This window comes from Rhinatrema bivittatum, chromosome 4 (assembly GCF_901001135.1).
Source record: "Rhinatrema bivittatum chromosome 4, aRhiBiv1.1, whole genome shotgun sequence".
Classification (NCBI taxonomy): Eukaryota; Metazoa; Chordata; class Amphibia; order Gymnophiona; family Rhinatrematidae; genus Rhinatrema; species Rhinatrema bivittatum.
In genome coordinates, this window is record NC_042618.1 from 267,237,361 (window position 1) to 267,255,016 (window position 17,656).

A 17,656-nucleotide genomic window follows, 5' to 3' on the forward strand; every position below is an offset into this window, starting at 1 on the left:
CCTTGGCACGTTTCCCTGTTTTTTCTTTTCCTTGCGTTACGTTCGTCGGATTGGGCCTCGGCGCGCGCGGCTGGCGTTGGGGGTCCCCCGGGTGGGGAGGCCGAGCACTGACCTGACCTTCCCCCGGTGGGGCTCCGGCGCCGGTCGCGCAGGTCTTCGGTCGCGGCGTGGAGAGAGGACGAAATGGCGCCTGCAGCCTGGATTTAAAGCCCAGCCGGGCTGTATCTGGTTGGCTGGCTTCTTTTTTTGGGCGGGCCTTGGCGCGTTTCCCTGTTTTTTCTTTTCCTTGCGTTACGTTCGTCGGATTGGGCCTCGGCGCGCGCGGCTGGCGTTGGGGTCCCCCGGGTGGGGAGGCCGAGCACTGACCTGACCTTCCCCCGGTGGGGCTCCGGCGCCGGTCGCGCAGGTCTTCGGTCGCGGCGTGGAGAGAGGACGAAATGGCGCCTGCAGCCTGGATTTAAAGCCCAGCCGGGCTGTATCTGGTTGGCTGGCTTCTTTTTTTGGGCGGGCATTGGCGCGTTTCCCTGTTTTTTCTTTTCCTTGCGTTACGTTCGTCGGATTGGGCCTCGGCATGCGCGGCTGGCGTTGGGGTCCCCCGGGTGGGGAGGCCGAGCACTGACCTGACCTTCCCCCGGTGGGGCTCCGGCGCCGGTCGCGCAGGTCTTCGGTCGCGGCATGGAGAGAGGTAAGTTTTCTTTCTTCTTTGGTTTAAAATTGCTAACACTATTCTGTGTGTGTAGTGTCCCTATCTGCTTAGGAGACTGAGAAATACTGAAGAGCTGAGCTTCCTGCACGGGTATATGTAGGCTGACGTCAGCTTTGAAATCTGACGCCGTCTCCCATCTGCTATCAGGAGTACACTCTACCCATTGGGGTCCTGAGTCCATCAAATGTCCAAATGTCCATTTGGACATTTGAGGACTAGGTCCTCTCTCTGACAAGCCCTGGTCTGGAGTCATAAAAAGAGTACATAGTGCAGAAGGCCTGGAGCATCAGCACCACAAATTCTGGAACAAAACCCCTAAGTGGGTCTTCTAGCAGTTCTAGTCTCAGTAAACAGGTCCTGACTGACACGGGGGAGGGAAGGGCAGAAAATCCTCCCCTCCACGTTGATGGTGGGCTTTCACAGAGCCTGTCTGTAGAGGCTGGGCCTGATCCCCCATCACATGACAGGCAAGAAGAGCCTGAGAGGCTGAAGATTCTTTGCTCTGCATGCCATGCACCTGTTACCTCAGAGCATATCTATTTTATTTTATTTTTTAAAGACTAGGAAGGCCACGAAAACCCAAAGTGCACCACGGTGCTGCTTCCTAACATGAGCATGCACTGAAAAACAAACAAAACAGGCAAACCCTGCTCCCCTCCACTTGTACTCACCATCTCCAGGAGGCCTTCTGCACTGGCTGCTGCTAATTTTATTTAAAAATGTATGTCTCTCTTATCAACATTCACATTTCAGGAACATAAATAAAAACTTATAAAACTTGCCTGCCTGTATTCTCTCCCTCTTTTTTTAAGCGTTATTCCTCCTAGGCATAGAACCCCTGAAGAAACTGAAAAGAAGAAAGAGAGGGAAAGGAGAGGAGAGCCCAAAGGAGTCCTACCTTTATTTATTTATTTGCCACCTACACCAAGGCCCGAAACCGCTCACAAAACACACTAAAATGCATAAAACATAAAAAAACTAACAATGTAAGGGCCAAATCTCTTGGTTACTACCCTTCAGAATAGGGAACATCTGCTAGTAGAGATCTCCAAGTGCCCTAGGGGTACTAGGATCAAGTCCTAGAGCACACTATCAGGAAGCTTCCTGGGGGGCTGCTGTACTGGGGAAAGCAGCCCCAAAGGACATTTACCCCAGGATCAAAGGGACTCAAGGCCAAGACCGCACTCTGGGAGTTTAAGAGAATCCACCCACACTTCCCACTGCTGCAGAAAACAGACTACTGGGGAGAACTTGGTGCCACTTCTTTTTGGCAGGAAATGAAGCTATGGAGGAGATATGACTTCTGACTCCAGCAGTTGAGCAGTGAGGAAATCCCAAGTGTAAGAACTGGTCTAGCAGGAAACAAAGGTGGTGTTACGCTGCCCCTGCTTCTCCTGTCTCCCAATCTGCAGGGGAGAGAGAGGAGTATCACTGAATAAAATGGAGCTGGTCCAGAGAAACGATTAGAGGAAGAGAGTAAGGTATGTGGATGGGGGCTAGAGAAATAATCATTGAAGAGTTTAAGGGAATCAGACAGGAAAGCAAGAGGGAGTGAGGGAATGGAGGGGGGGTGTTTGGAGAGACAGTAAGTGAGGACTGGAAAGGGTGTGGGGTAATGGAGAAATTACTTACCTGATAATTTTGTTTTCCTTAGTGTAGACAGATGGACTCAGGGCCAATGGGTATAGTGTACTCCTGTTAGCAATTGGAGACGGATCAGATTTCAATCTGACGTCAGCCCCCAGTACATATACCCCTGCAGGAAGTGCAGCTCTTCAGTATTCTCCTCGAAAAGCATTGTGGATATATGTGTGACTGATTGGTTAACTTGAATAACTTCATAACTTGGTTAAACGTTCAAACTTGATTAACTTGAACTGGTTGATTGACTATAGCTGGAGACCGCCAGTGTACTCAACCGGAAAGCGTCGACACCCGGCAGGGTGGATGCCCTAGGTAAATGAAAACATGGCTTACCCTTGAATTATTTGAAAGACCATGCATAACAGCAGCCAAGGGTAGGATGCTGAGTCCATCTGTCTACACTAAGGAAAACGAAATTATCAGGTAAGTAATTTCTCCATTTCCTAGCGTGTAGCAGATGGACTCAGGACCAATGGGATGTATAAAAGCTACTCCCGAACCGGGTGGGAGGCTGCCCGTGGTCCATTTAGTATTGCCCTTGCAAATGCCGTGCCCTCCCGAGCCTGAACGTCCAGACGGTAGAATCTGGAGAAAGTATGGATGGAGGACCATGTAGCCGCCCTGCAGATCTCGGCAGATGACAACATTCTAGTGTCTGCCCAGGATACTGCCTGGGCTCTGGTAGAATGGGCCTTGACCTGTAGAGGTGGTGGCTTGCCAGCTTCTACGTAGGCCGCCTTGATGACTTCCTTGATTCAGCGGGCGATGGTTGCCCGCGAGGCCGCTTCCCCTTGTCTCTTCCCGCTGTGAAGGACGAAAAGGTGGTCCGTTCTTCGTACGGGTTCAGACATTTCCAGGTACCTGGATAGGAGTCTGCCGATGTTGAGGTGACGTAGACTACGGGCTTCTTCCGAATTCTTCAAGCCATCCGTCGCTGGTAGCGAGATGGTCTGGTTGAGGTGGAAGTGTGAGACCACTTTGGGGAGGAAGGAGGGAACCATGCGTAGTTGGATGGACTCCGGGGTGAGCCTGAGGAATGGCTCCCGTCAGGACAGTGCTTGTAGTTCCAAGATGCGGCGGGCTGAACACACTGCCAGCAAGAATACCGTCTTTAGGTTTAACAGGCGGAGGGACAGGCCTCTGAGGGGTCTGAAGGCGGTTCCCGCTAGGAAGTCCAAAACGAGATTGAGATTCCACAGATGTACCGGCCACTTTAGTGGTGGGCGAATGTGTTTGACTCCTTTCCGGAAGCGTGACACGTCCGGGTGAGAAGCTATGCTGTCGCCCTCGCTCTTGGAGCCGTAGCATGACAATGCGGCCACTTGTACCTTGATGGAGTTGAGGGACAGACCCTTCTGTAGTCCATTCTGTAAGAATTCCAGGATCACGGGAACTTTAAATGAGCGTGGCTTGATGTTGTGGTCTTCGCACCAGGCTTCAAATACTCTCCAGATCCTTATGTACGTTAACAATGTGGAGAACTTGCGTGCTCGGAGGAGGGTGTCGATTACCGCCCCCGAGAATCCGCTCTCTCTCAGGCGGGCCCTCTCAATGAGGCGGGCCCTCAAGAGAGAATTGAGCTAGGTCCTCGTGGAGGATCGGACCTTGTTGTTGCAGGTCCCTGTGTGGGGGCAGGGGTAGAGGGTTCCCTGCCAGCAGTCTTCTCATGTCTGCGTACCAGGGTCTTCTTGGCCAATCCGGAGCCACCAGAAGAACTAGTCCCTTGTGTAGTTGTATCTTGTGAATGATTGTGCCCAATAGGGGCCACGGTGGGAAGGTGTAAAATAGAGTCCCCAGTGGCCAGGTCTGTACCAGGGCATAGATCTCTTGGGACTGCGGTTCCCGCCTGCGGCTGAAGTATCTGGATACTTGGGCGTTGGATCTGCTTGCCAGAAGGTCCATGTCTGGTGTCCCCCACCGATTCACTATCAATTGGAAGGCTGCGGACGACAGCCTCCATTCTTCTGGGTGTAGAATTTCCCTGCTGAGGAAGTCTGCCGTGATGTTGTCTTTCCAGGCGATGTGGACGGCGGAGATCTCCTGGAGGTTTGCTTCCGCCCACGCCATCAGGGGGTCTTATTTCTACAGACACCTGTTGGCTCCTGGTTCCCCCCTGCCAGTTGATGTAGGCCACTGTCGTGACGTTGTCCGACATTACTCTGACCGCTTTGTTTCGGAGTCTGTGAGCGAACCGCAGACAGGCTAGTCTGACTGCCCGCGCTTCTAGGCGGTTGATGTTCCATCCCGCCTCTTCTGCGTTCCACTGCCCTTGGGCGGTTAACTCCTTGCAGTGTGTTCCCCGTCCTCGTCGACTGGCATCTGTGGTGAGTAGGGTCCAGGTTGGGGAGGATAGCCTTGATCCCCGGCTCATGTGGCTGGTCTGCAGCCACCGCCGTAATTGGGTCCAAACTCTGCCCGGGAGTGATAGACGTACGGTGTAGTTCTGGGACCATGGGCTCCACCGAGACTGAGCGCTGTAGAGGCCTCATGTGGGCTCATGCCCATGGCACAACTTCCAGGGTGGATGCCATCAGTCAGAGGACTTGCAGTTAATCCCATGCTGTGGGACGAGGATCGTTCAAGCAAGGTTTGCAGCCGGTTCCACAATTTTGATCTCCTTGTGGGGGTCAGGCTGACCTTGTCCTCTTCGGTGTTGAATTGGACTCCTAGGTATTCCAACGACTGTGAGGGCTGAAGGGAGCTTTTGTTTGTGTTGACTCCAGTAGAGTTATGACTCTGCTGGTTGCTTGGCGGCTTTCCTCCGGTGACTTTGCCCTGATCAGCCAATCGTCCAGGTACGGGTGAACGAGGATTCCTTCCTTCCTCAGTGTTGCCACCACCACTACTATTACCTTGGTGAACGTCCGGGGTGCTGTGGCTAACCCGAAGGGTAGTGCCCCGAACTGGTAGTGACGGTTCAGGACTTTGAAGCGTAGGTAACGCTGGTGATCCTGATGAATTGGGATGTGTAGGTAGGCCTCCGAAAGATCCAGGGATGTGAGAAACTCTCCCGGTTGTATCACCCTTATTACGGATCGTAGGGTTTCCATGCAGAAGCGGGGAATCCTGAGGTGGCGGTTGACCGACTTGAGGTCCAGGATGGGCCTGAATGTTCCCTCTTTCTTTGGAATGATAAAATTAATGGAATAATGCCCAGTATTCATTTCTTGCGGAGGCACTGGGGTTATGGCCTCGAGGGCCAGTAGCCTGGACAATGTAGGTTCCACTGCCGCCCTCTTGGAGAGGTCGTGGCAGGGGGGACTCCATGAACCTGTCCGGAGGGATTCGTAGAAAATCCAGGTGGTACCCCTCCCGAATGAAGGCTAGGACCCACTTGTCCGAAGTTATCTCGACCCATCTGCGGTAGAATAGGGCTAGTCTGCCCCCTATGGCTTCTTCCCTTGGATGGGTCGGCTGAATCTCATTGTGGGGTGCGGCTGGGGCCTGTACCCAAACTGGTTCCCCTCTTGTTGTGCTTGGTCCGAAAGGACTAGTTCCTATCCGTAGGGCGGGGGGCTTGATAGTTGCTCCTGTAAGGATTGAAGCGCTGTGAACTTCTACCCCTGGAGGACCTGGGGCAGGGTCACTGGTTTCTCTGTCTTATCCTCCGGTAGGCGCGGCAATGGGGACTCGCCCCATTTGTCGGCCAGTTTCTCTAGTTCGCTGCCGAACAGGAGGGATCCTTTGAAGGGCATCCTCTTTAGGCGCGTTTTGGAAGATGCGGCGGCCGACCAGCTTCGGAGCCAGAGTTGCCTCCTGGCCGCCACCGCAGAGGACACTCACTCCTCTGGCCGTGGTGCGCACTAGGTCGGAGGCAGCGTCCGCAAGGAATGAGACTGCTGGTTCCATGTCTTCTCCCAGGGTGTTGTTCCTGGTTTGTGATCAGCAGGCACGTGTCACCACGGTACAGCAGGCCGCAATTTGTAGAGACATAGCAGCTACGTCAAATGACTGTTTTGAGGATGGACTCCAGCCGCCGGTCATGTGCATCCTTGAGCACAGCTCCTCCTTCCACTGGGATGGTAGTGCGCTTGGAGACCGCGCAGACCATGGCATGCAAGGAGATCTTTGGTTGCCGGGTCCAGGGGCTACAGGGCTGCCAAAACTTCACCCCTTGAAGGTGGACTCTAGAGCATTCCATTCCAGGTCGATCAGCTACTGTGCTGCTTGTAACAGAGGGAAATGGTGAGAAGTCTGTCGAAGACCCTCCAGCAGGGGGTTCGGTTTAGGCTCCCCTGAAGTACCTGGGCCCGGGATAGCGACCTCCGTCAGGCATTGGTTGACCAGGTCCGGTAGCTCGTCCTTTGTGAAGAAGCGTCTCATGGTTCGGTGAGGCTCTGTCCCCGGGGGGAGCTCCCCCTCTTCTAAGGGTTCGGTTTCCTCCTCAGAGATGTCAGAGTCCCCATAGGTGGGGCTTCTGGGTAGTGGAAGCCTGTGCCTAGGTCTTGAAGGGCCTGGGCACGAGGGTCCTCCTGTGGAGCCTGTGGTTCAGTTTGCATTTGAACAAAGGTATGAATCCCCTTGAACTCCACCCATGAGATAGACGCTGGGTCAAAGTTGAGGGGCGCTGGTTCCTTGGGGGTCCCAGTCTGTGGGGAGGTCCCCCTGGCTAGGTCTGGGGTACCCCCTGAGGAGCTAGAACTCGGCCCTGGATGGGACTGGCCCTGGACTGGGTCTCACAGGGCCTCTTCGCACTGCGTGCACAGGGTGTCGGCCTCCTCGCTTTGAGCGGTTCTGATGTGGCATGCTGGGCAGAGGCCTTGAGCCTTTATCCCTGTTTCTGGAGGTGCCATGGCTGGTCGGCGCGTAAACTCTTATGCGCTCCGGCGCGCTTAAGATGAGCGTGTAGTTGTGTTGCGCAGCTGTGCGTTCAGTCGTAGATATGCGCCCGGCTCTGTGCGCGCAAGGTTTTATGTGCGTGTAAGTGGTTTGTTGCGCCTAGCTAGAGTTGTGCGCTCTCGAAACGGCGAGGCGAATAGGGCCAAGATGGCGACTACGAGCACGCGGGCATTATGGTGGACCCCCTCGGAGGGTCTCCACGTGGGTAGACCGTCGGAACATAGCCGGGGACTGGCCCTGCTAGGGCGGATCAACCTGGTGGCACTGGTCCTGGCCGGTGGACCTGTGCTCCTCCTCAATCCTTGGAGACCGGATTTAGCAGAAAGATTTCCTACCTTACCCTTGGTTCAGCACTTCCCGGTTGCGTCCCGGGCGGTCTCCGGCTGTGGGGGGAGAGGGCAAATACCTTCACCGCCGCGCTCGAGGGTGCACCCGCTGCCTTTTCCAAGCCCGCTCCCGAGGATCGGGGGGCTAGGTCCTCGCTTGCGATTGTCGGCGGCCGCCGGACCGAGGCTTACCTCCGAGGGACCACGGAAATCACCTCGGGAATCTCAACTGGGGGAGGGACCCGAGGGTATCACCGCAGGAAAGCGGGGCTCGTCTTCAGGTAGGTTCTTCTTTAAATTGGATTTTCTTCTTGAATTTGGTTCTAACGCTGCGAGAACGTGCAGATAGTCCCTAACTGCTATGGAGACGGAAAATACTGAAGAGCTGCACTTCCTGCAGGGGTATATGTACTGGGGGACTGACGTCAGATTGAAATCTGATCCGTCTCCAACTTCTAACAGAAGTACACTATACCCATTGGTCCTGAGTCCATCTGCTACACGCTAGGAAAGAGAGGATTGAAGTGAATGTGACATGCAAGTGAAAAAATTGATGTCAAAGTGATGAGTGGACCCTAGTTCCCTTTTCCAAGATCTCCTTTATCCCTCATCTCAATCCTCCTACCTGAGATTCCCTGTTCATTCTCTCTTCTGAGATTCCCCTCTATCCCCCCCCCCAATTTCTAGATTTCTTCCCATTTGCTCCAATTTTTTTTTTTTATATAATTTATAGTTTCCAATAAAAATATATTAAAATTGCAAGAAATACTTCATTTTGCATTAAAAGTACCTGAAAATGGCCTTGGGTTGCAGACATGTTCTGGATCCAGAGCTGCTCCTTGCATGAATTCATAACAAAGTCCCATTGTTGAAAGTGCAGTAAAGTTGTGGTGCGCAGCCATGGGCCTGCAGCACCCGAAAGCTCTTTTAACTCCTCCTCACGATCTCACTAGCAATTCAGTCTTATTCCCATAAATCCTGACCAAGACAACCATCTTCCATTGTGTCTCCCACATAACACCCAAATGAGTTTATTTGTGATTCCATCTGTAAATACCTGCAAGGTAATAAAGCTTCTGTAAACAAATATATTCTGTGGAATAATTTCAAAGGGGAAAATCCAGCAAGCTGCTTTTACTCCACTAGATGTCAAATACTAGTCTGGTAGCAGTAAGTAATATCAATTTGTGACTGGCATTCATCAAGTAAACTATACAAAGAAAATGAAGATAACCATGGACGGACCTCTGAACCCAAACATTATATAACTAGGGTAGTCCACTTTTACCTGCTTAGGATCTAACATTGCTGTTATATAATTATGAGAGCTGCAACTACTCCTGGACTGTGAGGAGTATGGCCAGAAACATGAAAAATGTACCCAAGGGAAAGAAAAAAAAAACAACACACACATATGTTATAACACCTTTGGTATATGCATATGTCAGATTTTTGTTGCATGCAGATTCATTTCAATTCTACATTTTTTTTCTGTTTCTAGATGTTCTCTAGATTTCCTTAAATCTCGTTTTTCCATTTTAACTGTTCATTTATGGACGTTAGAGCAGTGGCTTAGTCCAGTCCTCAGGGCACACCTAATCAAGTCAGGTTTTCAGGATATCCACAATGCATATGCATAAGAGATTTGCATACAAATCTATATAGTGCTTTCAAATCTGTCTCATGCATATTTATTGTCTATATCCTGAAAAGCTAACTGGCCAGGAGTGCCCAGAGGAGTGGGTTGAGAACAGAAAAAAAAGCGGTAGAATAGAAATAAACAAATCTGAATACAACAAAATTCTGAAATAAATGTATGATAGCATCTTAGTGCATTTGTTTTCCTAGGTAACAAAAAGCCAGAAAATTTAGAGAACCTAACTAAAAGAACATTTTTGACAAATTTCTTAAATTCAGAAGCTGTCTACAAGAAAATGTTTTAAAAGTCTTTTAGCGATATTAAACATTTCCACTAGGATAGGGGGGCTTGTCCGATGGCACCCTAAGCAGCAGCGGGTGTTTGAGCTCCTGCACTTCCCTTGCAAACCCTTTTCCTCATTTCATTTGTAAAGCTACCTTCCCTTGGTGGCCATAGGCAAAAGAAAAGGTGTAGTAAGAAAAATATCTTCTCTTGTAGGTATGTTCTGGCAGATCACCAAGCTGGAGTTCTTTTCCATCCTACCTTTGCTGACATTGGAGGTCGACTTGGCTGGTCTTGGAACTGCCGGTCAGGCCAATAGGCCGAGATATCGACTCAAACCCCATAGATCTGTCAACGCTGGCGGCTCTCGTGTGATGCCACCTGAACAATGGTTGAGACGCCGGGAAATGTTTAGAACTCTGGCACTGCCATCGTGTTATCTGTGCTCCCACCTACTTTCAGCTATGACTGGAATTCAGCGAAAGACAGAAGAATTTCAGCTTCCTCTGGGGCTAGAGGGACATGCTGGAGGTGTGGCGGCAGAGGTCTTAGCGTTGGGTGAGAGTTCCTTATCAGAGGTCACGGCTGTCGTCTTGCAGGAGGTTCAAAAGTCATTTCCTCGCTATAAAGTTAAAACTGTTATCCAAACCTGCCTCTGTGATGTTAGATAGCCTTTGGTCTGCAATGGCAATCAAAGAACAGTCTGTGTCCTCTTTGGTAACTGTTATCCTCGATATCCGTTCTATAGTTCAAAACCAAGATTTACGTGTTTCATCCTGTGAAACTTCTCTCATTTGAAAGCTTCGGTTTCTCAGGTTAAAGATTTGCAAGCAAAACAAATTATCAATTTATCATCTATTTCACGCAAGCTTGAAAGGATGGAAAAACGTTTCTAAGATTTTGAATTTGCAAGTTCTAAATTTTATTCAAATACCATTGCTTTCACCCACTGAGATGTTTAAAGCTTATATGAAGGAAGTGAATCCACGTTGCCTATTCAAAAAATGTTCTATGCGCCTTCTGCTAAGAAGAATTTGGATAGAAGTGAACAGGACATCACTTTGAATTTAACTGAGCTCTTGGAAAATTCTGGGACACATGCCTTTTCTAGGGCTACACTGTTGGTCTCGTTTGTGTTCTTGCAAGATAGGAACCATATACTTTGATTATTTTTCTTTGAGAGGTCTTGTTTTAAAGGCAAAATAAATTTTGATTTTTTCCAGATTTAGCTAGGGCAACGAGCGAAGGAGAAAATTTCTGGCAATGAAATCAGAGTTTAATGTTTTGGGGGCTAGCTTCATTGCAAAATGTATAGTTTTGAATTCTCTAAAATATGGGGGGGTGGGGTTATCCCAGCTGAGGGATTTCATTGATACTAGATATGCTGCTACTTACCAACCACCTTAATGTATCAGGCTCACACATGAGAAGGCAGTGCATGCTCAGGATGTGACTGTATTATGTTTTTCCTATTGCTTAACTAGGTTTTTACCTTAAGACCTATTGCTGTCACCCCTTCTCCTATATCTGAAGTCTTTTTGTGGGTTTTACAATTTGTTTTTTTCATCATCTTGTAACCACTGTTGTAGATCACCCAGTTTTCTTTCAAATATGTTTGTTTATCTGGATATGTTTAAATTCAAATAAAAATTAAAAAAAAATTCCATCAGAAAATTCAAATCTAAGGAGCAGCTTAAACTGTCTCAAATTTCCTCAGTTTGAATTTAATGGATTTTTTGGGGTGTTATGTAACGTTCAGAGTCCAACCCCACAATTATAATTGTAAACTGTGTGCTTTGAGTGAGAGACTGGATATTACGGTAATTCTTTAAAAACACAGGGAAGTTATTTGTTAACCGGAAAGTAAGCATTTTTCCAGATGCAGCCAAGGCCAGCCAAAGAAAAGGCAGCAAAACAAGTTTGCTTGCCATAAAGTGTTTTCCGTAGATAGTAGGCTGTATTAGCCATTACATGTGAATGATGTCACCTTGTCTCTCCAAGCTGTAGAGTTTTGAGCTTTACTAAGAATTTGCCAGTGTTGCCTCGTGAACTTCCTCAGTCAATAACAGAGCTGAATGTAGCTATGTAGTCTACTCTCCAGGAAGGTGAGCAGGTATTTCATGGCTAATTCATCCTAATCACAGAAAGCACAAATTTACAATAAGCAAACTTGCCTTTTCCATTAATAAGCAGGCTGAATTAGCCATTACATATGGGGAGTCCCAAGCTAAGACTTGCAGTGAAGCATTTACAGACAGGTCTATACAGTACAGTGCGCTCCGAAGGTGCGCACTGTTAACCCACGTTAACAGCTAGCACGTTAAAAACTAGCACGTTTGACGCGCTAGCTTTACCCCTTATTCAGTAAGGGGTAATATCGCATCGAAAAACGCGTGTCCAACCCCCCCCCCCAAAACTTAATAGCGCCCGCAACATGCAAATGCATGTTGATGGCCCTATTAGGTATTCCTGCGCGATACAGTAAGTAAAATGTGCAGCCAAGCCGCACATTTTACTTTAAGAAATTAGCGCCTACCCAAAGGTAGGCGTTAATTTCTGCCGGCGCAGTGCACAGAACAGCAGTAAAAACTGCTGTTCTGTGCACCCTCTGACTTAATATCATGGTGATATTAAGTCGGAGGCTCCCATAGTTAAAAAAGTTAAAGATTTAAAAAAAAAGAAATTTGAAATGGGCCCGCGGCTTGAAAACCGGATGCTCAATTTTGCCGGCGTCCGGTTTCCGAACCTGTGGCTGTGAGCGGGATCAAGAACCAACGCCGGCAAAATTGAGCGTTGGCTGTCAAACCCGCTGACAGCTGCCGCTCCTGTTCAAAAAGAGGCGCTAGGGACGCACTAGGGTCCCTAGCGCCTCTTTTTGCCGCGGGCCCTAATTTAAATAAATTAATTTAGTGAATTGCATGCACAGGAGAGTGACCTGCGTTCGCCCGCGACTTTTACTGTATCGGCCCGTTAGTAAGCAACCAGATCTCACTATGGAGAGTGGACTATAGAAATAAACAGATTTAGAAAAAAACTGTTTGTACAAATCTACTCTCAGCCTTTGCGATACAGTAATGGAATGTAAATATGCGGACTGAAGATCAGATTTCAGCTGTGAAGATAGCTTTAATGGGTATGTCTCGAAGATAAACAACAAAAGCCATGTCTTGTACCTGATGAGCTTTGACTGAGTAACTTGCAGTCCTACCAAGTCAGGGCAGTGATGGATACAATCCCTAACCAGTTGGATAAAGTTCATTTGGCGACCACTATCCGAGATGGTTAGAGTAGCACGAGATAAAGAGATGGTTGGTTTGACGATAAGGCAGAGTATGTCTTTTGTAATATGCCAAGGCCCATTTGCAGTCCAGAGAGCGGAGGCCTCTCTCCCCCACTGCCCCCATGGGGTCTTAGGAAGAATGTAGATAGTACTATAGATTGATTGAGATAGAAACCTAAGACTACATTCAGTAGAAACTTTGGATGAACTACCCTGCTGTGATAGAACTACAGGTACAGAGGGTAACATAAGAACCTGGAGCTCACTAACTTACATAGAAACATAAAAATGACGGAAGAAGACGACCAAACGGCCCATCTAGTTTGCCCAGCAAGCTTTCACACATTTTTTTTTCATACTTAGCTGTTACTCTTGGCCCTTATAAGTAACTTTTTGGTTCTATTTCCCTTCCACCCCCACCATCGATATAGATAACACTGCTGGTGCTGCATCTAAGTGAAGTATGTAGCTAATTGTTTAGCGGTAGTAACTGCCGTAATAAGCAAGCTACTCCCACGCTTGTTTACCCAGCCTGTGCAATTCAGTCCTTGTTTGTTGTTGTCTGAATATAAATCCTCTTTTCTTCATTCCCCCCTGCCGTTGAAGCAGTGAGCTGCGCTGTATATGTATTCCAAGTGAAGTATCAGGCTTAATTGATTCTGGGTAGTAACCGCTGTTAACAAGCGGCGGCGGCGACAAAAAGCCTTGTGGCGAAAAAAAAAAAAAGCCTTTTGCAGGTGGCGGTGGCAACAAACCCACAGCGGCCCCAAACCCGGCAGCACCAAATCGCCCATGCGGCGAACACAGCAGCAGCATTCTGCACGCGGTGGCAATAGAAAAAAAAAAAAAAAATCAGCATCGGGATCACCACGTGGCTGAGACCAGCTGAAGACAAGCAAACAAAGTACTGGGAATCAGGGGAGGGGAAAAAACAAAAGGCAGATTGTGCCCTGATACAAGTGCAGGGAGCCTGTCTGGCGCCCATCGTCAGCCATTGTTCGTGCAGACCGAGCACGTGTGGAACAACAATTATAAACCATACCCACCCCCCCAGCTAGCCCCACATGGCTTCTGGCTGCACAGTGATTAAGGCTGCCCCAGACTGCACTGGCAGGGCCACAGTGACAAGGTGACTGCAAAAAAGAAAAGCACTTTCCAAGCCAAGAATATTAAAGACACAGACTCCAATGTTTCAAAAGGAGGCTTCATCAGTTGGGAGAAAACCACATTGAGATCCCATGGAACAGGAAGTCTTTCATAAACGAAACAAGTGGGTAAATGAGATGGGCTTGTTATCCACCACTGCCTCCTACTGAGGCAGTGGTGAGGCACGAATTAGAGAAGTGAAGCAACTACTATAACAGTTGTGGAGAATCACATGATAAAGGAATCTGAATCATGCTAGTAATAGATGGAAAATCTTTTCAGTCTGAAGGCAGTTTCCTTGGTTAATAGCCAGCTGCTCCAACCACTAGGCTACTTCCATCCCCCCCCCCCCCCCATAGGATTGATGGAAAGCTTGAAAAAAAAGATATGCATACCAAGTTTGTATGGGCCCCACCAGAGCTATGAGTCCTGGCAATGAGGGGTATCAGCTGAAATGCATAGATGAGGCTTTGGCCCCAATCGAGTAGGAAGGCGTTTTGTCCTAGTCTGTGATTGCTAGGTAGAATGGAACAGAATTGATTTAGTTTTGTGTTTTGCTGTGATGCATACGGTCCACTGATGGTGAAACCCAGAAGTCAAACAGTTTGTTTGCTACTGATTGCTGCGGAGACCACGCACGAGGTCAAAACACTCTGCTAAAGCAACCTGTTAGAATGCTAGAGACACCTGGTAGGTAAGCGATATGACGTGTCACTTGATGTCATTCTGCCCAGTTCAAGATTTCCAGCGCTTCCCAGCAGAGGAGCCATGATCCTGTTCCTTCCTGTCTGTTGGCATAGATCACGGCAACCTGATTGAATTAGGATGCTCTTTCTTCAGCAAAGAATTGTGAATGTGGTGAGAGCATTCCATATTGTCTAACTCCAAGAGACTGATTTGAAAGAGGAACTACTGAGGAGACCAAACTCCATGGGTGCAGAAGGATCCTGCATGGGCTCCCCAACCTCTGGTGGAAGAATTCGTTGTGAGGACAAGCTAATAGAGAAGTAGGCAAAGTTGGGCACTCTCTCTGAACATGCAGGGCTATAAATATATCTTAGCATTGGCAGAATGATGCACACTACCAAAGAGGGGTTGAATGACTTGACCCCACTGAGATCTCAAACCCCAAAGTATAACACTGATGAAGGCGTTTTAGTGGAACCATGGGGCTGGCCACCACCACATAACCCAATATTACAAGGCACCTCCTGGCCATGGACCTTGAATTTGACAGCTGTATATGGATGAGCAAGATCATTTATTTAAAGATTTTTATATATCGACATACACTGAGTATCACATCGGTTTACATTGGAACAAACTTAGCTTATAACACTTTACAGAGAACTTCATAAATATGAGTAGCACGAGCTAATTATTAATGTGAATAACAAGAGCAAGAACTTAACTTAAAAAGAATAATATGAGCTTAGTTTACAGCATTTTACAGAGAACTCTTTACAAGTACGAATTATTAGAAGCTGGGGTGATAGGGACAGAGGGAGGGGAACATAGGGAATAAGGGTTTTAAGTATAGCAAGTTTATTCTCCCAGTGTCTGGATAATTACAGACATTATTATTTCAGAGACTGGAAATTTAATTACAGAATTATTATCTGTAGGATGGTGGGAGGGGTACAGCAGGAAAATGCCGGAAATTAAGGGAGGTCTACATAGAAACATAGAAATGACGGCAGAAGAAGACCGAATGGCCCATCCAGTCTGCCCAGCAAGCTTCACCATTTTTTCTCTCATACTTATCTGTTTCTCTTAGCTCTTTGTTCTATTCCCTTTCCACCCCCACCATTAATGTAGAGAGCAGTGATGGAGCTGCATCCAAGTGAAATATCTAGCTTGATTAGTTAGGGGTAGTAGGGGTAGTAACCGCCGCGATAAGCCAGCTACACCCATGCTTATTTGTTTTACCTAGACTATGTTGTACAGCCCTTGCTGGTTGTTTTTTCTTCTCCCCTGCTGTTGAAGCAGAGCGCCATGCTGGATATGCATTGAAAGTGAAGTATCAGGCACATTTGGTTTGGGGTAGTAACCGCCGTAACAAGCCAGCTACTCCTCGCTTTGTGATTGCGAATCCTTTTTTTCTTCACCCCTGTCGTTGAAGCTATGCAGGATATGCGTGAAGCATCAGTTTGTTTTTTTCCCCCTGCTGTTGAAGCAGAGAGCTATGCTGGAAATGCATGGAAAGTGAAGTATCAGGCACATTTGGTTTGGGGTAGTAACCGCCGTAACAAGCCAGCTACTCCCCGCTTTGTGAGTGCGAACCCTTTTTCTTCTCCCTTGCCGTTGAAGCAAAGAGCTCTGCTGGATGTGTGAAGTATCAGTTATTCTTCTCCCCTGTCGTTGAAGCAGAGAGCTATGCTGTATATGCATTGAAAGTGAAGTATCAGGCATATTTGGTTTGGGGTAGTAACCGCCGTAACAAGCCAGCTACTCCCCTCTTTGTGAGTGCAAATCCTTTTTTCCATTTCCTCTTGCTGTTGAAGCTTAGAGCGATGTTGGAGTCACAGTAAGCATGTGTATGTTTATTGAATAAGGGTATTGTGTCCAGGCAGTAGCCATCATTCTGGCGAGTCACCCACTCTTCATTGGCGGCCTCTTGACTTTATGGATCCACAGTGTTTATCCCACGCCCCTTTGAAGTCTTTCACAGTTCTGGTCTTCACCACTTCCTCCGGAAGGGCATTCCAGGCATCCACCACCCTCTCCGTGAAGAAATACTTCCTGACATTGGTTCTGAATCTTCCTCCCTGGAGCCTCAAATCGTGACCCCTGGTTCTGCTGATTTTTTTCCTACGGAAAAGGTTTGTCGTCGTTTTTGGATCATTAAAACCTTTCAAGTATCTGAAAGTCTGTATCCTATCACCTCTGCTCCTCCTTTCCTCCAGGGTGTACATATTTAGATTCTTCAATCTCTCCTCGTACGTCATTCGATGAAGATCCTCCACCTTCCTGGTCGCCCTTCTCTGTACCGCTTCCATCTTGTCTTTGTCTTTTTGTAGATACGGTCTCCAGAACTGAACACAGTACTCCAGGTGAGGCCTCACCAAGGACCTGTACAAGGGAATAATCACTTCCCTTTTCTTACTCGATATTCCTCTCTCTATGCAGCCCAGCATTCTTCTGGCTTTTGCTATCACCTTGTCGCATTGTTTCGCAGACTTCATATCATTAGACACTATCACCCCAAGGTCCCTCTCCTGCTCCGTGCACATCAGCCTTTCCCCCCCCCCATCGAATACAGTTCATTTGGATTTCCACTCCCATATGCATGACTTTGCACTTCTTGGCATTGAATCTCAGCTGCCATATCTTCGACCACTCTTCCAGTTTCCTTAGATCCCGTCTCATTCTCTCCACTCCTTCCGGCGTGTCCACTCTGTTGCAGATCTTAGTGTCATCCGCAAAAAGACAAACCTTACCTTCTATCCCGTCCGCAATGTCGCTCACAAAGATATTGAACAGGACCGGTCCCAACACCGATCCTTGCGGTACACCACTTAAAACCGCTCTCTCTTCAGAGAAGGTTCCATTTACCATCACACATTGTCTTCTGTCCGTCAACCAATTTGCAATCCAGGTCACCACCTCGGCACTCACTCCCAAGCTTCTCGTTTTATTCACCAGTCTCCTGTGCGGAACCGTATCAAAAGCTTTGCTGAAATCCAAGTAGATGACATCTAGTGCTCTTCCTTGATCCAATTCCTTGGTTACCCAGTCAAAAAAGTCAATCAGATTTGTCTGACAGGATCTTCCCCTGGTGAATCCATGCTGCC

General features: G+C 48.2%; 1 protein-coding gene across 1 annotated transcript in view; it reads right to left on the minus strand.

The window, feature by feature from the left end:
- Window positions 1–17,656, minus strand: part of ETNK1 (ethanolamine kinase 1) — a 409,480-nt gene that overhangs the window by 330,493 nt on the left and 61,331 nt on the right. Inside the window, 6 exon segments of the mRNA XM_029600112.1 lie at window positions 8,317–8,378; window positions 8,380–8,442; window positions 8,444–8,461; window positions 8,463–8,507; window positions 8,509–8,538; window positions 8,540–8,572. Coding sequence (XP_029455972.1) covers window positions 8,317–8,378; window positions 8,380–8,442; window positions 8,444–8,461; window positions 8,463–8,507; window positions 8,509–8,538; window positions 8,540–8,572 — 251 coding nt within the window.